Raw genomic sequence first — 27434 nt, 5'->3', positions numbered from 1 at the left:
TCCGAGTTGCGGGCGGGTTAGTTGAAAACGTCGGTCGGGTGCGGGTTTGTTTATACACATTGACCCGTGCATCACTGCTGTGCACGCAGTGGTGCTCGGGCACGAGACATGAAGGCATCTGATTGGTTCTTTACATTCGCACCGAATGGCAGTGATTGGTCAGAGTTTTTACTGTCCTACAGCTGCTACAGAGGTCAGATTTTTTTCATTCCTTTTTCTGAACACATAATGTATTGACTACTATCAGAATGGAAGGACCATTTCACCCAGTATAAAAAAAAAATGTTTCTGAACAGGATTACCAACCCTAGCTTTAAATGAGTCCACCCCACAAGATAACAGTTATAAACATGAACCTCGTCTGAAACGCAAAGGAGGAGGTATTGCTGTAATTTATAGTAATATTTACAAAACCACTAAGAAATCTAGTTTTAAATATAATTCTTTTGAAGTATTGGTGCTTAATGTAAAAATAAATAGTGTAAACAATAAATCACGTTTGAAAATTCTGCTGGCTACTGTATACAGGCCACCAGGGTACCATATAGACTTTATCAAAGAATTTGCGTACTTTCTATCAGAATTAGTATTGGCTGCAGATAAAGTGCTAATTGTTGGTGATTTTAATATACACATAGATAATGAAAAATATGCATTGGGATTGGCATTTAAAGACATTGTAAACTCAATTGGAGTTAGACAACACGTGTCAGGACCTACTCATTGCCGTAATCATACTCTAGATCTAATACTATCACATGGAATAGATGTTGATGCCGTTGAAATACTGCAGCAGAGCAGATCATTATCTAGTCTCATGTAAATTACATTTAGCCAAGGCTGCAAAGCCGACTCGTGTTATAAATATGTTAGACCGATCACTTCTGCCACTAAAGATTGCTTTATCAATAATCTTCCTAATCAGTTTCATCATCTCAGCATCCCGGATAGCTTAGAAGAACTTGATATTGCAACAGAAACTTTTAACTCTCTCTTTTCCAGCACTTTAAACACAGTTGCTCCGCTGCGCTTAAAGAAGATTAAAGAACATAGTCCAACGCCGTGGCACAACGAGCACACTCAGGCCCTTAAGAGAGCAGCCAGAAATGGAGCGCAACTGGAAGAAAACAAAACTAGAGGTATTTCGGATTTCATGGAAAGAGAGCTCGATTGCTTACAGAGAGGCTTTAAAAGCTGCTAGATCAGCTTATTTTTCAACCCTATTAGAAGAAAATAAACATAATCCTATGTATTTATTTGAAACAGTGGCTAAACTAACGAAAAAGAAAGCTTCAAGCCTAGAAGTTTCCAAGCAACACAGCAGTAATGACTTTATGAACTTTATTGACAAACTCGTCAAATCATCTAAATCGACAACGTGTATGTTAGACCCTATACCGACTAAGCTGCTGAAAGAGATGCTTCCAGATGTCATAGATCCTCTTCTTAATATCATTAATTCGTCTTTGTCTCTAGGATACGTACCAAAAACCTTTAAGCTAGCTGTGATTAAACCACTTGTTAAAAAAACATACAATCAACAATCAAAACTAACTTTAGCTGGAAAATAACATTATTCAAGAACCGCTATAAAGCCAAAACAATCTGTTACCTTAAATTATACGTTTATCTCTGTAAAGCTGCTTTGAAACAATCTACATTGTTAAAAGCGCTATATAAATGAAGATGAAAAAAAAAAAATGAAATAAGGAGATATTGTGAGTGTATTGCAAATTATTATTATTTTTATTTTATTTATTCTTTTCTCATTTACATTTTATTGGTAATACTATATTGAGAACCTCTTTTTTTTCTTTTTTTCTCTTCAGTATGTAAAATATGAATGAAAACATTCTGGATTTGTATGTTGTATGATGGGACCTTGAACCTTTTAGTGACTTGAAAGGACAATTACAATTGTATAAGGAAGGAAAAGAGGGAAGGAGAGGAAGCAGAAAAAAAGGAAAAAGAAGGGGAAAAGTTCTTTCTCTCTCCTCTCACTCCTTTGAGACTATTGGAAGAGCAACCCTTGATTTGACATTAACAGTTTATGAACAACATAATTGTATGTTATACCCCTAGTGACCTGTTTGTTTGTTCTGTTCTTTAGTGTTCTACTAAAACCCATATAAAACAATAAAAAATTTAAGTTGAAAAAAAAAAAAGAATGGTTCATTAAGGTGGGAATAATAATAGCTGTGGCTGTTATAATTTTTCTTTTGTTGTTCTGCTGTGTTGTGCCTTTTCTCAGATCCCTGCTAGCCAATGCAGATGATCAATGTGTCAGTTAAACGATCGGGAGTCGACATTGAGTGCACAAACTCAGGAGTGTACCCAATTGGGCCAGGTCTGGACGAGCTGGATGACTTCCTGTAAGGGAGTGGATGAAGGAGTAAGGAGTTGGGAGTACCTTATTACTTTTGATTTTAACATTCTTGTTAAATTTTGAGTCTGTTTTGATTAGAAGAGGGAGATAGCCCCACTGTGTATTTTATTTTGGAGTAAAATTAGATAAGAGTAATTAAAACCTGGGTAGAATAGTCAGTTAGTTGGAGGGATTTTCTGTATTTCTTTGATTTTGTATAAGTACCCTTCCTTAATATTTTACTTATATAATCTTACTAAAAGTATTGTTACATATAACCACACCAATTGCTCACCTTTACGAATATATGTGTATGAGAGGGGACGACAAGGTTTAAAGCAGGTCATTGGCCCTGGTACGAGGCAATGCTACCAGACATAAAAGGAATAAGCTAAAGAATGTTTTTATCACTTTTAAATCACTGTACTCACTTTTTAATTTTTATACTGTTGAATATATTTTAATGTAGTTATAAAACAAATCATAAGCCTAGAAATTACATGCATAAGACTGTTGGAACATGTATATATATATGGGGCAAAAGATAAATTATTTGCAAGCGCGTTCGTCAATTGTTGAAACAACAAGGGCAGACTCAACTGGTGGTTTAAAAACCTGCTGTCTGCTCCAACACCAGATAGCCTCCTAGGGCACCTCTGGCAACGATGGAGCAACCCAGATAGCACTCCAGGCCACCGGAAGCGCATGCGCAGTTCCTCTGGCACCGTGGAACAGACCCTGAATTTCAAGCACACACACTGAGATATGTTGAATACACTGAAAATTTGACGTGTGAAGTAATACATCCCTTGAAAGTAATGATACAGGAAGGTGAGATCTTTTACTCCCCTCTAGCCAAGTGAGAGTGGAGATGTTTGGTCTGACCATTCCTCCAGAGTGTACCTTTGTGATGAATGCCTACTGATAAGAAAGAAGGGTGGTCTATATTGGCCATATTTGATAGATAATGGAGAGAGGCCTAATCATGAAGATACATCCTGGGTAAGAAACATCTGAAGGTGGGACTAGAATTAGTCCCAAAGGGTGGATGTGTTGGGAAATTCACCTGTCTCATACATGGGCCTAAGATGCTGTAATGCTAATGTAGAAAAACTAGGTTACAGGGCATGTAAGGATAAGAAAGTACCTGAAAAAACATGAACAATATATCTTATGGTCAGGTGGGTTTGGTGGAAGGTACGAGAAGACACTAAAAAACATGTATGATGTAAAAAAAAATTTAAAGCGCATGCGCAAAGATTTTCCACCAATAAAGAGAAGACTTTGGAGCAGGTGTTTCTAATCGTGGCGAGACTACGAGGAGGAGCAAAAAGAAAAAGATAACTCTACTAGGGCTAATTGGCTACCAGGTGTTAAGAAAATGGTATAAGACATGGATACTGACCATTGTAAGATCAGATGAACAGCTGGCATCTCACTTTATTCTGAGACCTGGAACTTTGACTCTGAAAGATTTCTTTGAGACCTGAAGAAACTTTGAGACCTGAGCCAAAGACTTTAAATCTGCCACAACAGGTTCTCCCAAGGTTTTTTCCTGCATTCTGTCACCTGATGGAGTTTTGGTGCCTTGCCACTATTGCCTAGGCTTTTGGCTTGCTTAGTTGGGGACATTTAATATTCAACAATATTACTGATCTGCCTTACTTAACCCTCTGGGGTCGGCAAACGCGCCGGCGCGTTTTGCTGGGGGTTTTTTTACATAGCAGCAACATAGACTTAAAATACTCATTTTAAGTCATTTATGGTCATACAGACTTAAGAAATATGAAAAAAAAAGAATCTGTGAGATGTCTACTTGTGTATGTGTCCACTTACAATCAAAACAAAACGTTGTGCTTTTGTAAAATAAAAAGAAATTAAACAGGCTGTGCTTTCTGCCTCTCCGTCTCATGAACTTTTTTTCTTGAGCACGTCTCTAAACATAAACAAAACTCAGCAAATACTTGTCACACATTTATGAGCTATATATCTTTATAAACATTTAAGTGTGTACTTTTAAATGACCTGATTCAAAAAGAAAACAAATATTCTCTGTTTAAATAATTTGTATAAAACCAACAAGATATCCAATTTCTCAAACCCTTGCTCATTAGTTTTAATGTGACCACACCCACACAATATATTGACATGCAAATTGTCCACGGGTCACGCGCTCATTACCTCAAAAACAAAGCACCTAACTTCATCAGTCATCTGCTATTCGTCGAGTTTGGAAGACGCGCTAGCTTTGAGCTTATTGGATTTACATCTGAAGAAGAAGAACGCGATTTGAAGACAAAGATTTTAAGGTAAGAAATAATTCTGAATTATATTAGTTAGTGTTATTGTTGCATAAACTTCACATTCAGCGGCTCCATCGCTTCAGTAAATGTTCTCTGCACGCGCTGTGATTCAGTCGCGCTGTCTGTTTGAAAAGCAAAACGCATGTTTTTACTCCAATCTCATTTCATAACGTCATAACGATTGTAAACATTTGCTCCATCGCTTAAGTAAATGTTCTCTGCACGCGCTGTGAGTTTGAGTCAGTCGAGTTAAGTCAATTACATTTATTTATTTATTTTGTATCGCAATTTTAACCCATTTTTAAAAATCAAAACATTTATTCCCAGAATCATGCAGCCCTATAGAACTCAGCATAGATGTTATTTCAGCTGCCGGATTGCATCTGATAACAAATGGGTCAGCAGTGAAATCTGCTGCTTGTGCTTCTGCTTCATCAGATTTACCCTTTAACTCATCATCAGCAGTATCTTTTTCATCAGTATTGAAATTCTGTATAATTATTCCTCCATTTACTTTAGTCTCTTCCTCCATATTTATGGACATAAAAGAAAACAATATAACAAAAAGAAACAGCACGTCCCTGTACGGGCCACAAATATGTAACACTCTCCTAACCGTAGAAGACAGAGTATAACAAAAATATAGAGGAACAATCGTCCCGTTTCTGATATTTTAATGAGGAAGAGAAAAACCTATCAACCCGGACACCAAATCCGTTTACCCAAGTGTATTTACACAAAACAACAACAAAAATCAGAAATAACATACAAAAAAGCAATACAATAATATTATAGTTTAGTGTGTAAAAAGTCTTATTTGTCCAGCGTGCCCCACAACGGAGTTTAGATCAGCCTCAACGGTAAAAAAAAAGTCTAAAAAGTCCTTGGATTTTGAGTAATCCCTCCAACAATTTCCCTGAAATACTCCTCCAAGGAACTGCAGCGAAGCGCTCCCAGACAGTCCACAAAAAAAAGGTAATCCGTAATGATAAAGTTCAGGAAAGAACGCGTGCCTCTCCAAACCGGAATGCCGGTTCCTTATATGAAAAACCCCATATTATCTTCCTGTTTGGGTGACAGAACATCACGTGACGCGAAGACACTAGATATTCTCGCAAGAGTCGGAATCAAAGCCACATCCACAACAGTAAGGAAGAATGCAGAGAATATAGGAAAATAACAAAGCATTAATTGACAACAACTTAATTAACTATGTGGCCACGCTACAGCACATTAAAAACCCCATATAGACATAAAAAAAAAATAAAAGCTTAATTTTCACCACAGGGGGACTTTTAAGAATTTAAGGATCCGCGGACACCCTGGATATTTCAGTACCGATACATTTCGATATTTTTGACAAAACACACACACACACGTATATTAGGGATGTGCATCTCCATAACTGAGGCCGATGTGATACACATCTCGATGCATAGCCAATGATACGATGCAATGCGATCCGATTTCGATTCGATTCAGCAATGTGATTCAATGCAATGGAAAAAACATGATGCTTTGCAATTCAATATGGTACAGATAACTCACTTTTATTTCCTTAGGTCAGACAGACAGCAAATCATATAAAATATTGATCACAAATTATTGGTCACTTTCTAAATAATAAAAGTATAGCGCATCTACTAATAATTATATATAAATAAATATATTGTTTTCCAATGCACGTGAAAAAACGATGCATCACAATACAAATGCCAACTTTTATTCGATGCACACTTTTTTAAATCGATGCATCGCATCATTTAATGCCCACTGAAGTGCATTGGAACGTGCAGCTTAGTATGATGCGTTGACATAATTTCCATTGAAACAGGAAGCTGAGGTAGGACATATTGAATGGCTCCTCCACCTTTTCAAATAGCCAATAGTTTAGTTTTCTCACAGACGGCAAGTCGTACTTGACAGCACCACGGAAGCGAATCCGAGCACTGATGATACGATGGATTCAATAGTAGCGGTGTGAATAAATTCCAGCGCTACTATTGAATCCATCGTATCATCAGTGCTCGGATTTTTCCTCTTCATGACGCATTTTTTGACTGATGCGACTTATACTCCGGTAAATGAAAAAAAAAATACGGTAAATGGATCACTGATTTTTATGAAATCACCGCGGACTTCAGCTTCTTATCACATCTTCTGTCCAATCAAATGTTCTGTAGAATCTAAAGCGTCCTGCTCCCTATGTCATAAATACCACATGGTCAAAGCGACCGTTGATACGTCACGGAGCAATATGGGTTGGAGATGTGTGTTCGGTTTCTCAAATGCGTTTCTCAATTGAGTTTTATTCCGTTTTCCATCCGAGCACTGATGATACGATGGATTCAATAGTAGCGGTGTGAATAAATTCCAGCCATTTCATTCTTAACCAGTGTACAGTTGGAAAACGGAATAAAACTCAATTGAGAAACGCATTTGAGAAACCGAACACACATCTCCAACCCATATTGCTCCGTGACGTATCAACGGTCGCTTTGGCCATGTGGTATTTATGACATAGGGAGCAGGACGCTTTAGATTCTACAGAACATTTGATTGGACAGAAGATGTGATAAGAAGCTGAAGTCCGCGGTGATTTCATAAAAATCAGTGATCCATTTACCGTATTTTTTTTTTCATTTACCGGAGTATAAGTCGCATCAGTCAAAAAATGCGTCATGAAGAGGAAAAAAACATATATAAGTCGCACCGGACTATAAGTCGCATTTATTTAGAAACTTATTTCACTAAATCCAAGACCAAGCAAAGACATTTAATCTGGAAAGGCAAGTTATTCAGCTGCACAACAGCACACAGAACAGCTGAATAGGTGTCCGGCATCGTAACACAGGGTTTCCCGCAGCACTTTGGAACTAAGCAACACACGCCTGCCGCCTTAGATACGTCGTCAACAAAAAGTATATGAGCGATATCCGCAGTGTTACTCTGTCCTGTTTAGAGCTTAGATTCTCCCGAGCCCGATATATCCCCCCGCTATACTCGGGCCGGGCCCGTGATCTAGAGAAGTGCGGCCCGGGACTAGATTTGATGGCCGAGTGCGAGCGCAGGCGGTAATGCACTCACTATGTGTGTGCGGGCTGCGGGAGAATGAAACGATTAAATATAAATATATATATGAATAAAACGTATTAGAAACTAATAAATTGTTATTCATCTGTTGCAGAAACGCAACAAGAAGAACTAAAACAAAATAGAAACGATTTACAGGCCAGATTTTCTATTTGTAACATGTTTGCAGCGTTGAGCGATGAAGCCAATCACAGACGTGTTGATTTCTTGAACGCAATGGCCAATCAGAAGCATTTAAGATATAATCCCCTCACTGCTCAAAACTGACTTTTTGTTCAGTACTGAATTCTGCATGCTGGCAAATCCTCGGATTATAAAAGATATTATGAAAGATTAATTATGCAGTCAGCTTCATTGATAATAACAGAGATGTATGAGATCGCGATGAACTGATGTCAGCTTTTTAAGAATTATTAAGAGAGCGCGCATTTGCGTGCATTCATGGCAAACCACCCTGCTTGCTTTTATGTTAAATTAACATAGGATTGTGAATGGTAATGCTTTAATAACATAATTTATCAGGAGCATTTATGCTGATGTGTATGGCAACACGTAGGCTAACACAAAGTTAAGTTACACAGAGTTATCCGCTGATTAAGGTCTATGTGCGATGCAAGGCGCTGCTGCCGCGAGGCTAGAAAGCTCCAGGCTGTTCTAGAAAGGAGACTGATCCAATGCAGCAAATATATTTAACGGCTAAAGCCCGCAGTACAGCCTATTGGCTATGTTGTATCCCCAGAATTCCGATCGGCGCACAGGGACAAAAATAAATAAATATTTTCACAGAGTAAAGTCTTCTCTACGAAATGCAATGCAAGAGATCGCACGGGCGCCTCCGTGTCCTGATTGTGTGTCTGCTATATTTGCTTCTTATTTATTAATTCCAGGCAATTGGTTGATGAAACATTGATTAAAATTAAGATACAATTTATACAAAACGAAATTCGATTTAAAGAAAGGCTTTTTTACAAAAAAAATCTTAATAAAGTGGTCAAAATAATCTCTGACCCATCTTATGATCCTAGTCATGCTGTTCACTTTTCATATACCGGTAATCAACATAGATTAAATTAAAATAATAAAATAAAATAACATTATATTATATTATGTAAACATAAATATGGAATATAATTTATTACTGCCTGATGATAATTTGACTATTTCAAAGTGTGCTCGTTTTTAGTTTAGTTTTTCTGAGGTAACAACATTTAACTCATTTAAGTCTGTCTAGCAAAAAATGTAAACCATAGCCTAGCTAGCCTATATTTCGTTTTGCCAGCACTTTATTTAGACATTCCATTTCTGTTCTAAATGTGAACTAATAAATGTGATAAACGTGTTCCTTATTATGTTTAATTGCCTTAGCCGTGCGCGCAGGTGTTTGCCTGAAATTCTGTTGTTGGGGGATTTAAAGCGGTTTATTTCTATATGGGGGAATTTCTTGCTTTTCAACCACGGTAAGAAAAAATCCATACGTCCCAGCCCTAGTAGACGGTAATGTTTTCTCTTGGTTCATCTCAGTCAGTATGAATCCGTATTTTCCGGATTCATACCGTATTTTCCGGACTATAAGTCACACTTTTTTCATAGTTTTGCTGGTCCTGCGACTTATAGTCCGGAAAATACGGTAAGCGGAAGTGAGAGACTAAGTTTTGAATGCTTATATCTCCTAAATGCGAATTTTGTAATTGTTTTGGAACACACCAGCTTATTCATAACCTTAAGGCTAACATATTCATACTAAAAGCCAAACCAGCGTAAATATTGATACTTTAATACCGATGCGAATCGGTGAATCTTACCATCCCTGACACACATTTGTGTGTGCTTCATGTATTTGAAAACATTTTTAGGAACACTGAATATGAATGTAATTATTGTCTAATAAAGTTGGTTTAAAGTACTTAATGACATTTTCCGTCACCTAATCTAAAGTGAGAACTATTTACTCCTATTACGGTAACCAATTAACAATTCCTTTACTACAAGCTAATTAAACAATCAAAATTGTGTTAATTACAGAGACAATGAATGAAGAACTCACTATTTGTACATAGCCAATTAATATATTAACATTGTAGAGAATACCATTTATTAACTATGAATTAACAATAAACTAATAGTTTGTTAATGATTTGTAAGTACTTTATTAATGTATACTTATTATAAAGTGTTACCCATTTTGTGTGGGATGTACCTGGGTGTTCTTGTGCCGTAGCTGGCTGTGCTCTTTGATCAGAGCATCTTGCTGGAAGGAGCGCTGTGCAGGAGGGGAGTCCAACGACGACTGTGCATGAGCTCTAGCATGACATAAACCTAGATAGAAACACAGGCATGTTTAGTTACGGTATCTGGGGTACTGTCACATGATGGGAGTGGTGTGAAAGGACCTGACATACCTATGTTTTTGGGAGTGCGTCTTTCCATGATGCTGTTGTTATGATGAGACTGTTTATCTTCCTCTTCTGGCTCACACATCTCTCCAACTTCTCCCAGAGCACGCCTCAACATCTGCACCACAGAGCCAGTTTAACACAAAGCCAGTTTAACACAGTACAGTACATATCATAGCAGCACTAGAATACTAGAGTTTGACATTCTGTTATCATTTACTCACCTCAATGTTGCTCCAAGCCTATGTAATGCAAAATGTAATACAAAACTATACATTTCTATACAACAAAAAGACAGAAAACGACAAAACATACTTATGTCCTTTTCATTCATCAACAACTTTTGAGATTTTGTACATTAAACTGATTCTGGCTTGGTGCACTATGCTTGCATGTTATTTTTCCCTGCAAGAAATACTTGAATAATTTATTTTTACAAATTATAATTATGTGGGTGCTTCTGAGCTGGAGTCAGGTTATGAGAATGCGCTGTCTGTTTGATTACTAGTATGCTTGCAGTTTAGTATGTACACAAGTGTTTGATTTATTATTTATATCACAACATTAAATACAAGTGTCTTTATAAAAATGTATTACTAGGGCTGGGGGAATTAACGCATTAATCTTTGCGATTAATTTGAGCATAGAATTTTTAACGCGTTAAAAAAAATAACGCAATTGACGCAGCACTTTTTTGTCCCGTTTTAATGACTTCCTGTTGCGGCTGCTATTGTGAGTGTGCCGAACCAAGGCCGTTTCTCAATATGCGTTCTTGTCTGTACTTGTGTTCTTGTGGACTTGTGAAACGTCATCAGTCGCTGCCCAAGTACTGTTCCAATTCAAAAGTTCACATCTAGCCAAGTCCAGTTCAAATCCCCGGATGTGTTCTTGATCCGCCCCTTTTACCGAGGATGCATGTAGAGGTGACTTGTGCAGACTTGAGACAGACAGGTATCCCAGAATGCATCTCGTCCCACCAGCAAGCGTCAATGGCAGAGGAGAAAACCCGCGTAATATCAAAATACTACTGTTATCGTGTCACGAAATGTAATTCTAAGAGTGTTTCAGTCGAGAATGTAGTTGTTTAAAGCTTAAATCTGTGGTTTATTTATAAAGATAGCGCCTATTTAAAAAATGTATCTGACGTTTTCGGAGTTGTGAGATCCAGGCGATCACCGGGTGTTCAACGCTCAATAACCCCGACTGGAACAACTTTTCCTCGGCTAGTGCTTCTGATGTTTGCCGCTGGCTCTGGTGTCTCTAGTCTAGCGGTTAAACGTGAGATATAACTCGTCTTGTGTATATCTAACGGGCGATCTTTGGTCTCATTAATCTATCATTTGTTCCATGGCAAATCGTTTTGGCTGAGGGCAAAGTGAAGTTTCATAATTTTATATATTTAGGCTATTTAACTTGAGCTATCTATAGGCTATTTTAAGCTGACTTATGTTTGACTGAATTGTTTGCTTTATTTATTTTTATTTACTTATACTTTTATACTGGATATCAGATCATTAAAACGGACATTTAACAAAAAGAGTCAGGGTTGTGTAATTTTATTTTAGGCTGACAGTTATATATTTTAAAATATATATAATATTTTTTATATTAATTTTATTATAAATTCTCTTCACTGTACATGTATAATAAAATAAAATGACACAACCCCGTCTGTTTTTTAAATGTCAGTTTTAATGTTCAATAATGTTTAATATTTTTTTTAATGAAAGCAAAAAGAAGCAGGGTTGCGTTTTATTTCGTGTTGTTATGCAGTGAAGATAATCAATGTACACGTTGCCTGAACCACATTTGTGTGGCCATTTAATGTGTTTAAGATTTTTTTTTTAAATGAAAAGAGGCAGAGTGTTGTTTTATACCATATTTCGTTTTATTGTTGATTAAATATACATAAAGAGATAACCGGAGTAGCCAGAGCGTGCTGAGTGACGCGATCAAGAACGCCGCTGTCCCAATTGCAGAATAACCGGACTTGCGTCCTCTCGTCCTCGGGAGTTCGTTCTCCTAAGTCGAACTTGGCAAGTCTGAACTACCAAGGACGCAAGTCCGAAGTTTGCGTACTTGGTATTGAGAAACGGCCCAAGTCACCCTGTCATGACGGAGAAGTACAAGGATTGTGTTTTAGGAGGAATGTTTACATTTAACGAGTTGCCTGATGGCGCGTTTAACAAAACAAAGATGCGGTGTACAATTAGCAAAGCTGAATTCAAATACCATAGAAGCCAAAAATCGGCCGCCGAAAATATGCCGTCCCGCCCCTCTGTGTTCGGCAATCAGGTTTCACGAGAGGGTCTTTACCGCTCCGCATGTTCGCCGCGCTCTCCGTTCCGTGTGTTTATGTGTCTGCGCTGCTGCGCTCTCTGCTCAATGCTCCGCGTTTGCGTTGCACGTTCTACTCTGTTCACGGCCCAAACGCTCCAATCATGTACCAATACGCACTGGAAAAGCAAAGTCTGCTCAAATAACGTGAAATTTCTCAGTAGAAGACTTCAGTTTGCAATAGCCCTTCTGAGCTGGTATACTCATGCTGGGCAACAATGGTAAAATTACCTGCTCAGGTCACATGCTCTGGTAATAATAGCTTTGTAGGACTATACTTTATTTTGATTAGTCAAAAAATTATAATAATAATCTGTTAAATCTTGAGTATGTTGCATATAACTGAATGAAGATTAATATTTTGATATATTGATGTTTAATATTATTTGAATATAGGGCTATTTTCTGTTCTTTTTTTTTCTATGTTGTTTAATTAAATTAGGTGATTTTAAATATTGATGATTACAAGCTTGGGGGGAATGCGATTAATTGCAATTAATTACAGCAAATTGTGCAATTAATTTATTAATAGCCCTAAATATAACATGAAATCGTCTCTTCAAAATGGACACATTTAAATGTAACATTATTAGCAGCTGAAATTTGATTGGCATCTGACAGCTATTTCTTGATTAGCACTTGACTTAATGAAGGTACACATTAAATAAAAATGTCCTTGATCAAACGCAGGGCTGGATGATATTGTCACAGTGTCTGGTTTGTGTGTCCCTGGGTCCTACTGAGGACTAGGGGTCCTACTGAGGACTAGAGGTCCTCTTCTCCCACGGTGTCCTACATGTGTTTACTACATTTCCCATCATCCTGTTCTGTCACTCATTGTTTCATTGCACACAGCTGTCTCCCGTCACCTTGTTAGTGTTTGTGTATATATACCCTGTCTGTTCTAGTGTTTGTTACGGAGTCCTTGTATATGTCACCACACTTCCTGAGGTCTGTCTTCTCGTCTTGTTTCTGGTTTGTTTCTTGTTTTGGATTGCTTGTATGGTTTTTGACCCTTGCCTGGACTGGATTTATGATTTACGGATTACCCATTAAATACTGCTATTGGATCTTACCTTCTCCAGTGTGTGTATCGTGACAAATATGGCCAAAATTTATATCACAATATATTTCTTAATTTTGGTCGATATGATATAATTCCGATATCGATATGAATATCAACGCTAAACCCTTATTGTAAATAAAGCTCTTGTTATTGGGCATCTGTCTGGTAGTGTGACTCTTCCTTTTTCCTGTAACGGCTGACCCCTAGCGGTCATGAGAAAGGATTCTCAGTAATGCTCTTAAGAACAGTCTTAAGCTTTGACTTGAGTGTCAAAAAAGTATTAGTAAAAAGTAGGACTTTTCTGAGAGGAGACTTTTTTACAGAAGCTAAAAGCAACTTTCAGCAAAGTCTAAGGCCCTGTCCACACGGAGACGCGTTTAGCTGTATACGGACAAATTTTGTGTCGTATTGGCGTTTCGTCCAGACGGATCCGGCGTTTTGAGAGACTGAAACCGCTATTTTTTGAAACCGGGTCCCAAAGTGGATAAATCTGAAAACGACACGCTTGCGTTTTCGTGTGTACAGCCAATCCGTATATTTTGTGAAACGATGATGTCATGTCGACTAGTCGGACACTGCTAGTCACGTAACAGCAACAACACCTGCCGACTGCTTGTATAAAAATATAATATAATGCTGCAGAAGCTACTGAGCCTCTTTTATTACTTTATATATTATTTACTTAAATGTATTTTTATTGTATTTCTTTATATTTTTATTATGCTATGGTGCTGGTCTGTTGTCTGATTAAGACATTTTGTATTTTGTAGGGATGGGCATTTCAAACTAAAAAAATATTCGACGATCACTGGGAATTATTTTATTATTATTAGGCTGTTCAAAAAACGCACATGCTCGCCGGCACAATGGCGCTCGCTCAAATTCCACTCCGACATTACATTTCTCAGTAAGCCTGTTGTAGCCATTAAAGAAAATGTATTTAGTTTCATATTTATGTTTAAATAATATGTTATTTTTTATTTCATCTATGTTGATTTATGAAAGTGAACAGCATGAGTAATCATAAGATGCGCAATATAGCGGGATACATCATTTTGACCACATTAAGTTTTGTTTTATATAAAGCTGGTTTGTATAAAGCCTTTCTTTAAAGTGAATTTCGTTTTGTATAAATTGTATCTTAATTTTAATCAAAGTTTCATCAACCAATTGCCTGGATTTAATAAATAAGAAGCAAATATAGCTGACAATATAATCATGACATGGACGCGCCGGCGCAATATAACTTGCATTGCTCGTGAACTGGAACTCGTCTCATAAATTAACCGAAACTTAGAAATATATAGAATGCTTGAAATGTCTACTTTTAAACTGTTAAAATGTCTCCTTGCTATATTTGACTCATTCATTACTTTTGCCGGTTCTTTGTGGCAAGCTTTATGAGTCCGATAACTAATTGAATATCGTGATTCGTGACTCATCCCTATTGTACCAGGCCATTTATGGTTGTTCATATTGTTTAATAAAGTTCTTGGTAAAAAAAGAAAAGAAGAAGCTACTGTGTAATATTATTGTATAGGCTACAGCGCGCAAGGTTTATGCGCATGCTCAAAGTCTTCTTCTCCGTTTTTATTGTATCTATATGGCAGAATTACAGCACCACATACTGGTCTGGGATGTATACTACATCGTTTTGAGTCGGTTTCAGTGGTTTCGTGTGTACGCAGATATTTCTTGAGACGACGCCGTGTTTACGGAATTATTTTTTAGAACGAGGCAAAAAAAACATCGGATAGGGAAAGCTCTGGCTTCGTGTGGATGTGGCCTAAGACTGATTCTTAAGTGCTAACTAGCTACAATGATGTCAACCCAAAATGGCCACCCTCAACCTCTGAATCAACCAATAGTGAGCCTGCAAGAATGGTCACAGCACCATGACACTAATCATGTAATGTTGTGTTACGATAAAATATTTTAAGACACCAAAACATTAATTTTAATATTACATTTATTTAAAAATGGATTTGCATTTTGTAAAATTATCAATAATTAGTATTGATGCTATGTAATCCTTTTCTATTGATATATGTCTCCTAATTTGCAGTTGGATCAATGATGGGAACATGCGATCCATCATTGGCTCCAACAACTCCATAAGTCCAAAATCCAATGGTTTGAAGATCAGTTGGAAAGTCAATGAACTGCCATATAGTAGTTGGCCAAAGTGTTGACCAGCCTAGGAAAATTTACATCTTCACCCGTTATCCAAATATTATATAAAATGTTGTAAGCATATTGCATAGTTGTGCTTGTCATTTGCTTTATTTGTGATAATGCAATGAAACATTAAAGCATGCAAAGAAATTATGAACATGCAAAAACAAGAGAGAACCAGTGAAATATTAATAACTGATTTTTCCTGTGAGCTTTTTTGTTTCTCTAAAACATGTAGCTGTGTAGTTTGCTTTTTTGCCAAATAATTTTAAGTCATTAAGTCTACTTAAGTCTAAAATATTACTCTAAATGGCTTTATACATACATTCCCAGATTTTTTATTGTAGCACTCCCTAAGGGTAGATTCTGACGCAACTTGGCTTGCAACCCAATAATGCTCTGTTGTCTATGTGTTTTGTTAAAGGGATAGTTGAAATAAATTCTGACATCATTTACTCACCCTCAAGTTGTTCCAAACCTCTATGAATTTTCTTCTTCTGTTGAACACAAAAGAAGATATTTTAAACAATATTGGTAACTAAACAGTTGATGGACCTCATTGACTTCCATTGTATGGGGAAAATACTATGGAAGTCAATAGGGTCCAATCAACTGTTTGGTATCCAGCATTCTTCAAAATATCTTCTTTTGTGTTCAGCAGATGAAAAGTTTAGAAAAACTTGAGGGTGAGTAAATTTTCATTTTTGGGAGATATAGGTCAATTAGTCAAAATAGGCGACTCTATAGACAGTTTAATTGACATTTCATTGCAATGCTTTGATAGATGCTTGGGATAATGCATGGCAAGTTTCAATTGATTTAACAGCCTAGGAGAAGTTATAAAAAGTGTTTTATTTATTCTAGACCATATGGCTCTAGAGTTTTGAAATAAAACAGCAGATAAACTCACAGATAAAGTTACTGACCAGATCAAGTTCTTCCAGACGTTGAGATAGTTTCTCCGACATATCATGTAGTTCTCGCTCTGCCTCCTTATTCCTCTGGCTGCGCAGAGACAAAGAATTATCTCCATCGCTTTTTTGCCTGAGGGAGAGAAAGAAAAAATATGTAAAGAAATACTAAAACACTTATTTTTTTATGTTGGGAAGCTGTCCCCGTCTCACTGAACTGCATTCGGAGTGACAGGAGTGAGTGATTAATTAGGGCCCAAGCCCTGAAAGGGCGAAGTATTATTAGTATTATTCTTTTTTTTTGTCAACCTTTCGGGCACTTTTGGGGCCCTTAACATGCTCGAAAACTCTTGAAACTTTGCACACAGGTCAGAACCCGCGGCCATCAGGGCCAGGCTGAAGCTGGTACCCGGGCGTGGCAGGGGGGCTCAACAGCGCCCCCTTGAACGGGGTCCGAAAACTTGGTCCATATATCAAACACGCTTGCATGAATTAGTATGAAACTCGGTACACATATAGATCTCATCAGGCCGAACAACTTTCGTGCTCTAAATTTTACGCCAGTCCAACAGGAAGTCGGCTATTATGGGCTGTATGAAAATGCATGCCCCTGGAATTTGATATACTCCTCCTAAAATTATCCTATCGCCACCAAACTCGGTCAGCATGAAGTCAAGACATTGAGGATGCTAAATTGCGGACGGATTTTTGATATCTTGAACGGTTTGGCCGTGGCGAGGAAATGAATTTATGGCGAAAATTGGAAACAGGAAGTGTGTTATAACTTCTGCATACATTAACTGATCTTAATGAAACTTCAGCATTGTGTTCGCTGTAAGAGGCCGATCACATGGATGTGAGTATTGTGAGTCAAAGATATAGCGCCACCAACTGGCAGCAGGAAGTGTGTCTTTTTCAAGATGCTTTGAAATCACCCTCTTATTTTTACCCGATTTGCTTCAAACTGCATCTGCATAATGTAATGAATGAATTTCTGGAGAATTTCCTCCCGCTCTCTCTCTCTGTCTCTGTGTCTCTGTGTGTGTGTGTGTGTGTGGGGTGGGGGGTTTCACTCTTCAGTGAGATTGCATTTTATTCTTGTTTTTCAAGGTTTTGGGGGCTTTTGGGGCCCTTAAAGTGCTTGAAAACTCTTGAAACTTTGCACACAGGTCAGAACCCACGGCCATCAGGGCCGGGCTGAAGCTGGTACCCGGGCGTGGCAGAGGAGCTCAACAGCGCCCCCTTGAACGGAGTCCGAAAACTTGGTCCATATATCAAACACGCTTGCATGTAATAATATGAAACTCGGTACACATCAGAGCATGTGAGCGGAGCGGAGCGCGAGCGGAGCGGTAATACTTCCTCCAGAGCGGAGAGCGCCTTTCTGAAGATTCCGCTCCGCTCGCTCCGTCCGCTCAGCGCCGCTCGCTCAACCCAGAATGCCCTATTGTGATTTGCTAGTTCGAGAATCGGTGAATTAGCTAAAGCAATAGTGGGTTGGTTATGGAGTTGAGTGCTGACTCAAGTTTAAACACATCACAGTGCTGAGCGCGTGTTTTCCGCCGCTGGATAACTGTCCCGGGCACACCGCATGAGCCTGAAACCTAATACATTTACATTTATTCATTTAGCTGACGCTTTTATCCAAAGCGACTTACAAATGAGAGCAATAAGCAATTAAACTAGGACAACAGTATGTAAGTGCTATGACCCTTCGCAGTTCAATCTAACGCATGTTTTTTTTTTTTATATATATAAAGATAGAATAGTGGAGAAAGAGTTAGTGTTACTGGATCAAGTGCTGTCGAAAATATTTCTTTAAAAATAATACTTTGTCCAAGCTAATGTTTCTAAAAGTAAATTCTAAAAGTGATGTAAAGATTGAGACGTTTTAAATAATAATAATAATAATAATAATAATAATAATAATAAGTTTAATTTATATTGCACTTTACACGTGAACAAACATGTCTCAAAGTGCTACAGTTGCACAGGTAAAAACACAGATCATAAAAACAGTAAAAAACAGCAAGAAACAAAATTATATTAAGAAAATGCAGTAAAAAATAAGTAGGTCTTTAGTTTGTTTTTAAAAACCTCTATAGGCTGTGGCGCCCTCAAATTGTTGGGGAGGGCATTCCACAGTCGAGGTGCAGCCACCTGGAAGGCCCTATCTCCCATAGTGCAGAGTTTGGACTTGGGGACCTGGAGTTTGTGGTTGTCAGAGGAACGGAGATGTCGGGTTGGGTTGTGTCTATTTATGAGTTCTTTGAGGTACAATGGTGCGCTGCCATAGACACACTGATAGGCCAGGAGACAGATCTTATACTCAATCCTGAACCTAACAGGAAGCCAGTGAAGTTTATGGAGGATGGGTGTGATGTGCTCAGATTTGCGCACCCCCATCAGGACCCTGGCAGCGCAGTTTTGAATACTCTGCAGTCTCTGCAGGCTCCTGCCAGGGATCCCGATGAGGAGTGCATTACAGTAGTCGAGCCTGGAGGAGACAAAGGCATGAACCAGCTTCTCTGCATCAGAAAGAGAGAGGGAGGGGCGGAGTTTGGAGATGTTCCGGAGGTGAAAGAATGCAGTCTTACAGATAAATTGGATGTGGGTGTTAAATGATAGGTGTGGGTCAAATCGAACTCCCAGGTTTGTTATAGAGGATGTGAGAGGAATTTCGTGGCCAGCAAATGAGTAAACGGTCAAGGGGGAGGATCGGAGTTGGTGTGGGGTCCCAATGAGAAGACCTTCAGTTTTGGAGCTGTTTAACTGAAGGAAGTTGTCAGTCATCCATGCCTTTGTCTCCTCCAAGCAGACAGATAAAGTGGAGAGTGATGATGCGGAAGATGTGGGGTCCAACCTGACATAGAGCTGAGTATCATCAGCATAGCATAGACCGCATTACCCGCAGTTTTGGTCTATTTAAACGTTAGAACGCGCGTTTATTTTACTAATGCCAGTAAATCATCCAGCTGTGCTTTGATAAGATGTTGTTAAGTGCATTTCACCTGTGTTTACTTTTATGAGATAGTCCAGATGTGTATACATGCATTTCATCTTGTTTGTGTGTGTGTGTGTGCGCGCGTTTTAATATGCCTGTTTTGCAACTGCAGTTATGTTCACGGAAATAAAATAACGAAAATCAAATATACCTTTTCAGTTATTGCATTTAATAGGCAAGTTTGCCAAAGGACTAGACATGTTTTTTTAATTAAGTTAATTTAATGCATTTTAATGAATAAAAAGAACAGACTTTTATTCAGAATCACCCCGAAATAACTTCTATTTACAATCCTAGCTACTGTAATTTATACATTTATTCAAGATATTCATGACAAAGTACAAACAGAAAGCAAGTAGAGACATTTTATGTCTGAGCGGGATTTGTTTTACCGGTGAGCATGAGCGATTCATCAGTGGAGCGTGAGCGATTTATCAGTGGAGCGTTCGCTGAGGACGTGAGCGACTGAGTGGAGCGCACGCGCATAGAGCGGAATATTGAGCTGAGCGTCACACTGCTCCGCTTCGCTCACATGCTCTGGTACACATATAGATTTAATCAGGTCGAACAACTTTTGTGCTCTAAGTTTTACGCCAGTCCAACAGGAAGTTGGCTATTATGGGTTGTTTGAAAACGCATGCCCCTGGAATTTAATATACTCCTCCTTGGCAATTAATTAAATTGCCACCAAACGCCGTCAGCATGAAGTCAAGACATTAAGGATGCTAAATTGCGGACATCTTTTTGATATCTCGAACGGTTTGGCCGTGGCGAGGAAACGAATTTATGGCGAAAAAAGATAAACACAATGTGTTATAACGTCTTCATACATTATTGATCTTGATGAAACTTCAGCAGTGTGTTCGTTGTAAGAGGCCGATCACATGGATGTGACTATTGTGAGTAAAAGTTATAGCGCCACTAACTGGCAGCAGGAAGTGTGTCACTTTTAAGATACTTTTGACAAAAGTGTGTGTGTGTGGGGGGGTGGGGGGGTTAGTTTTACATACAGTCACAAAAATCAGTATATCTATTGTTCGCCTCGAGCCGGACAACTTTCAAATTTACAGTCATTAGCTCCGACCAACACAATAGGCCAGAATAGGGCTATTTAATACAAATAAATAAAAATCAAGTCATACATAGGGCAATACTGCCCTCTTGTGTTCAAAATCAGGTAGGCCCATTGTATATTGTATTTATATATAAATATATTAGTGACTGTGAGAATATTTTCCCACTGGTTAATCGATGTGTGACACCAGCGGGGGCTTTTAAATAGCGAACTTAAAAGCGAAAACGTCTAGTAGGACTGAACTAAAAAACATTCACTCTGTTCTGCTCGTTCCTCGCCGTGGTTATTGCCTGTGCAGCCGTGAGCGTTTTAGTTTCATTTTAAAAATAGCGCCATTTCGGGGGTGGGATTGCTTAAATGTTTCTTTACAAAAGGACAATGTTGTGTTTTATTGCGAGTGAACATAAATAGAAGTAGGCTAAACACATTGCAGTTTAAACTATGTCCTGTATGAACAAAATGACGGAGTAGCGTAGCCTATGTTTTTACACACACACACACACACACACACACACACACACACACACACACACACACACACACACACACACACACACACACACACACACACACACACACACACAGCATTGCAATCTTGACATTGCAGCCTGTTCATTATAGCCAGAATAAAATATAATAATACAATAGTGAACCTATTTGCAGCAAATGATAGCCTAGTAGATTTCAGATCCATATATTTGTTTCCCTTAAAATTTTAATTAACACTAACTTTATTATCAGAGACGCAGTACTCGTTCCCTCTCCTAGAGAGAACCGAGGTTACGTTAGTAACCGAGTACGTTCTCTTACGTAGAGTTCTCTCGTACTGCGTCGAAGAACGCTACGGGAACCCTATGCAAACCGCCGTGCGTGTTCTTGGATCGACACAGACACCTAAGGGCGCGCGCGCCCTGGTATACAAGCGCCTACCCCAAGAAGTATAGGGAGAGCGGCTAAAATAGCATCATCCCTTATAGTAGTGCCTCTTAAGGCATAATAGCATATATATGTAAATATAGATATATATGAAGGGTAATAGCATGCTCATGGGACACATTGTCAGTGAGTGATGCTTAAACATTGAAGTGACCTGGGCCGCAGCGCGGGGCAGGAACACTTATACATATTAGGCATTGAAGTGACCTGGGCCGCAGCGCGGGGCAGGAGCACTTGTACATATTACCATTGAAGTGACCTGGGCCGCAGCGCGGGGCAGGAACACTTATACATAGTCTTCTAGACCGAGAGCAGTTTAGCCTGCAACGCAGGAACCTCTAGGTTATAGAACCTAATAAATGTAGACGGGGAGGCCCAGCCTGCCGCCATACAGATATCATGTAACGAGATTCCGCTATACCAAGCCCATGAAGAGGCCATGCCTCTCGTGGAATGTGCTCTGATGCCCAAAGGGCATTCCAAGCCTCTAGATGCGTAGGCTAGCGCAATGGCGTCCACTACCCATCGAGATAGACTCTGTTTCGTTGCGGCTCGTCCCTTGGAGCGCCCGCTGAACGAAACAAAGAGCTGCTCCGTCTGTCGAAAAACAGCGGAGCGGGACGCGTAAGCTCTTAATGCCCTGACCGGGCAAAGGGAGCTATTTCCGTCCTCTGAGGCCGGCATGGCCGACAGGGAGATGACCTGAGCCCTGAACGGTGTGTTGAGGGACTTAGGCACGTACCCATGCTTCGGTTTCAATACGACTATAGAGTCGTTTGGCCCGAACTCCATACAAGAAGCTCTCACTGAGAGCGCTTGCAAGTCTCCCACACGCTTCACTGAAGCGAGAGCCAAAAGAAACACGGTCTTGAGAGACAGGTGTTTCATGTCAACTGAGTGAATAGGCTCGAAAGGGGCCCCTTTCATAGCGTTCAACACTGTAGAAAGGTCCCAAACGGGGACTGAAGGAGGCCTTGGAGGGTTTAACCTCCTGGCGCCTCTCAGGAAGCGGACCACCAGGTCGTTCCTGCCTAGTGAACGGCCAAGCGTTGGATTAACGAACGCTGATATGGCAGCCACATAGACTTTGAGCGTGGATGGGGTTCTTCCCTTATCCAATAGCTCTTGCAAGAAGGAGAGAATCTCCGGTTCTCCACACTGAAGTGGTGACAGACCTTGATCTGAACACCATCCAGAGAACACCGACCATTTGGAAGCGTAGAGCCGTCTAGTAGACGGAGCCCTAGCTTGTTCGATCGTGTCTAACACTCCTCTTGGGAGGTTAGCGGGTACCCGTTTATGGCCCATACGTGTAGGGACCAAAGCTCGGGGTGAGGATGCAGAATCGAGCCCTTGGCCTGTGAGAGGAGGTCTCTCCTCACTGGAATCGGCCACGGGGCAGTACTTTTCAGTCGCATCAAAGCTGGGAACCAGGTTTGATTCGTCCAGAATGGAGCAACTAGCAGTACTGAGCATCCGCTCTCCTTGATACGCTCCAGCACTTGAGGCAGGAGTGAGACAGGAGGAAAAGCATAGAGCGGGCGGCGGGGCCAGACTCTGGCCAGCGCGTTCGCGCTCTTCGAAAAGAATTCTGGGCAATGAGCGTTTTCCTGGTTTGCAAACAGGTCTATTTCCGCTCTGCCGAACGTTTTCCACAGCAGACGCACTGTCTGTGTGTGTAGGGACCACTCTCCCGTAGGAACGTTGTTCCGTGAGAGTCTGTCCGGGCCTACGTTCAAGTGACCTGGCACGTGCATTGCTCTTAACGAGCGCAGGTTGTGCTGGGCCCACACCAGTATGCGTTCCGCTAACCTGAATAGGTTCCGGGATCTCACGCCACCCTGGCGGTTTATGTAGGCTACTACCGACATGTTGTCCGAGCGGACCAGGACGTGGTGTCCTTTTATCCGGGGACAGAAGCGCCTCAGCGCAAAGTCCACTGCCATCATTTCCAGGCAGTTTATGTGCGGTAGTTCGGCTCGCTCTGACCACTGGCCAAAGAGCGGACTGCCGTCGAGCAGTGCTCCCCAGCCTGAGGTGGACGCGTCCGTGGACACCACCTTCAGGCTCGAGGAAGTCCCCAGGCTTACACCTGACCGGTACCAGTCTGACGCTCTCCATGGTGTCAGGGCTGAAATGCATTCCTGAGTGACCTTGAGGCGATAACGACCGTGTAACCATGCTCGGCGCGGTACGCGCGCTCTCAACCAGAACTGTAGTGGGCGCATGCGCAGCAGGCCCAACTGCAGCACTGTTGAGGCTGAGGCCATGAGGCCCAGCATTTTCTGAAATCTCCTGAGTGGCACTATGTGGCCGCTGAGGAAGGATTTCGCCATTGCAGGGTATTTTGCCTGCGCTGTGATGACAGCTGTGCTGTCATAGACAGTGAGTTCAGATCCAGTCCTAAAAAGGAGATCCTTTGACTGGGAAACAGTGAACTTTTCTCCCAATTGACTCTCAGACCTAAGCACTCGAGGTGATCGAGAATTAGGGTCCTGTGGCGGATGCGTTCTGAAGGTGATTGAGCTAGAATCAGCCAATCGTCCAAATAATTCAGAATTCGAATGCCGCGGAGTCTCAGGGGTGCCAGCGCCGCGTCCATGCACACTGTAAATGTACGAGGTGCTAGAGACAGGCCGAATGGCAGGACTGTGTACTGATATGCCTGGCCCCCGAAGGCGAATCTCAAAAATCGCCTGTGACGTGACGCAATTTGTATGAAAATACGCGTCTTTCAGATCTATTGCCATAAACCAGTCTCCTCGGCGAATCTGCGCGAGGATAGCTCTGGTCGTGAGCATTCTGAACTTTCGCTTTGTCAGCGCTTTGTTCAGATGCCTGAGATCTAAAATGGGTCTGAGACCCCCGTCTTTTTTCGGTTCCAGAAAATATCTGCTGTACAGACCCCCTTCGCTCTGAGCTTGAGATAAAGGCTCTATGGCCCCTTTGCTCAATAGCTTCGCTATTTCGGCTCGAAGTAGATGTGCTACTTCTGTTTTCACCGTAGTTTCGACTTTCTCCGTGAAACGGGGAGGGCGTCGATGAAACTGTAGCGAATAGCCTCTTTTTATAGTCTCTAGCACCCATTCTGAGACCCCGGGAAGTCATTCCCATGCATCTGCACGTGTGACTAGGGGTTGAATGTAATCTGGGCCCTGGTCGCGAAATGGCGGCGACACGAGAGCAACCGTGTGCTGTGACATGGACGCCGTGGCGTGTGAGGCGGGGGGCATGTTTAACACAGTATGCATCCCGCGCGCGCTCAGCTCTCTGTGTCGAGAGAGAGCGCGCGGGACGAGTCCCGTAGGGCTCGTGATGTTTGTGAATAAACGTGGGCGCTTGGTGGCGGGCACATTTATAACACCGGGAACACTGTTTTTGTGTACTGACTGACCGTTCGTTAGTTTCGTTTTTACAGAAAACCGCGGAACGTGCAGTGTGTAGTGGTTGTGGGCACTTGGCAGTGGGTCACGCTCACTACATGTAAAACACAATCGGCATGAGCCGATTTTATGTGTGCAGACCCTGTGTTGTTCAGGGCTGTGCTTGCACGGGTTGAAAAACCGGGCTCTGGTCGCGAAATGGCGGCGACACGAGAGCAGTCGTGTGCTGTAACATGGGCGCCATTGCAGCGTGATGCGGGGGCGCACTTAATCGAGCGGGCAGCCCGCGCGCGCTCTCAGCTGAAAGAGGGAGCGCGCGGTGCGAGCCCCGTACGGCTCGGCATGTTTGAGAATAAATGTGGGTGCGTGAACGCGGGTACATTTATAGCACTGGGAAGTACTGTCTATTAGAACTGACTGACCGTGCATAGGTTTCGTTTCATAGAAACCGTGTGACATGTAGCTTGTAGTGATTGTGGGCGCTTGAAAACGGGCACGCTCACTACATATAATGCACAATCGAAATGAGTCGATTTATGTGTGCAAGCCCTGTATTGTGCGGGGCTGTGCTTGTGTGTACAGATGGGCACTGGGTCGTGGGCATACAGTTACACACATTACATCATCGGCCATGGCCGGGACACCGTGTAGCACAGAGAGTACTGTCTATCAGAACCGACTGACCGTACATTCGTTTCGTTTTTACAGAAACCACGGGACATGCAGTGTGTAGTGATTGTGGGCACTGAAAAGCGGGCACGTTCACTAGCTTACATGTGAAGCACAACCGACACGAGTCGATTTTATGTGTGCAAGCCCTGTTGTGTAGGGCTGTGCTTGTGTGTACGAATGGGCACTAGGTCGTGGGCATTACGGATACACACATTACACCATCGGCCGTGGCCGGGACACCAGTAAATACATTTTCAGATTTACCTGGGGCGTCGTGAAAACGGCGTCTGTGTGCAGGCAAACGGGCATTGATGCCGATTTGGTGACTGCAAAATACACTGGCACGGTCGCGAATGTTGGGACTGTGCGAGCGAGACATTTTAGTGAAATCCGGCCGCGGCGGGATTTTAACACTGTAGCTTTCCTCGAAGCAGAAATGCGCATCCTGGCTGAAAACGGGGCTTTCCGGGACTCCGCGATTTCTTCGTGAATTCAGGAAGAAAAAGGCGCGGGTCGTGAGGACGGTAACGTACGTTCCTCTGCAGAAAAGCAACCATCCAGCCGGTAAGCGCATCGATGCTGGTCTTTCTCCGTCGACGCTCACGAGCGGCGGGGGAGGGGAGATCCTCGGAGCTCGCCCATCCCTCGCTACCCGAAGCGAGGAGAGAACAGCAGTCGTCCTTCACAGACACGGCTTCATCTTCCTCATCCATGACGGACGCGGCGGCACACAGCGGCCCTTGTCCGTCGGTCAGAGAGTCCAGCGAAGCGGGCGGAGGAGCTAGCGGCAGCAGCGGCGAGCACCTCGTGGTGAAGGGAGGTTCCGGGCTCCGCTGAGCACGGCGCTTTTCACGGCGCGGCACTACAGCGGGCGGAAAAGGGTGCAGCTTCAGTAAATGAACGCCAGGTGAGTCCGCAGAGTCACCGTAGGCATCAAATCACAGTGATGGCAGCCGCCATCGACGAGAGCTGAAGCTGCGTGATACTCACAGGCAGGAAACACAAGCACGTGGTCCCCGTCGCTGAGCGGGGCTCTACACGAGCCACAGGAGGTGCGAGACATCTTGAAAAAGACGCTCGGCTCTTTTAGTGTGGAAAAACTGTGTGACGCGACGGCGAACACACACACAAAACACACACACATAATGTAAAGGATATTCCACGCCGGAGAAGCGCAGCAGGGAACGGCGGCTGAAGGCGGCGATGACCAGCGGCTTCAGGTAAGAGGCGCGTCCTGCTGAGGTGCTTGTATCCAAACGGCTGTGGCGGCTCGAATCCAATCCAACGATGCGTGCAGCTTCGTGAATTTAAGAAAATCGGCGTGTTAGACAGCTATGCTCGTATTATAGGCCTAGGCCACGCCTGTTTGGGCGGGAGGTGACGCAGAAGGGCGCGAAGCGTCCTCATTGGTCAGCGTCCTGGCCTCGCATAGGCTGTGCTTTTCTGGCAGAGCAGCCAATGGGTGAGCTGTATTGCTCCGCCTAGGTTGTATGCTTCAGAAAAGCGTTTTACAATATTACAAAATTAAGGATTAATTTTTGGCTTCAATCTCGACAAAGAAATATCTTTCCCGTAGCGTTCTTCGACGCAGTACGAGAGAACTCTACGTAAGAGAACCCTAAAGGCACCGGGGTGGCGGTTTTAAATATATATATTAGGGGTGGAGCCGAACCCGAATACGGTATTCGGAAAGGCACAAATAACGTGTTTTTTACAAATAC

General features: G+C 41.6%; 1 protein-coding gene across 7 annotated transcripts in view; it reads right to left on the bottom strand.

The window, feature by feature from the left end:
* Positions 1-27434, bottom strand: part of LOC307007292 (centrosomal protein of 95 kDa-like) — a 276695-nt gene that overhangs the window by 90933 nt on the left and 158328 nt on the right. For 6 of the 7 annotated variants that reach the window (XM_079629107.1, XM_079629108.1, XM_079629109.1 and 3 more), the window contains 3 exons: positions 16659-16776; positions 10161-10272; positions 9959-10077 (listed from right to left, as the gene is read on the bottom strand). In XM_079629107.1, coding sequence (XP_079485233.1) covers positions 9959-10077; positions 10161-10272; positions 16659-16776 — 349 coding nt within the window. Of the gene's footprint in view, positions 1-9958; positions 10078-10160; positions 10273-16642; positions 16777-27434 lie in introns of all 7 variants that reach the window. The other variant, XM_079629113.1, reaches the window with a different exon arrangement.

This window comes from Phoxinus phoxinus (genome assembly GCF_949152265.1).
Source record: "Phoxinus phoxinus genome assembly, chromosome: 11".
In the NCBI taxonomy this organism is placed as follows: Eukaryota; Metazoa; Chordata; class Actinopteri; order Cypriniformes; family Leuciscidae; genus Phoxinus; species Phoxinus phoxinus.
This window is presented reverse-complemented; position numbering and strand designations above follow the sequence as displayed.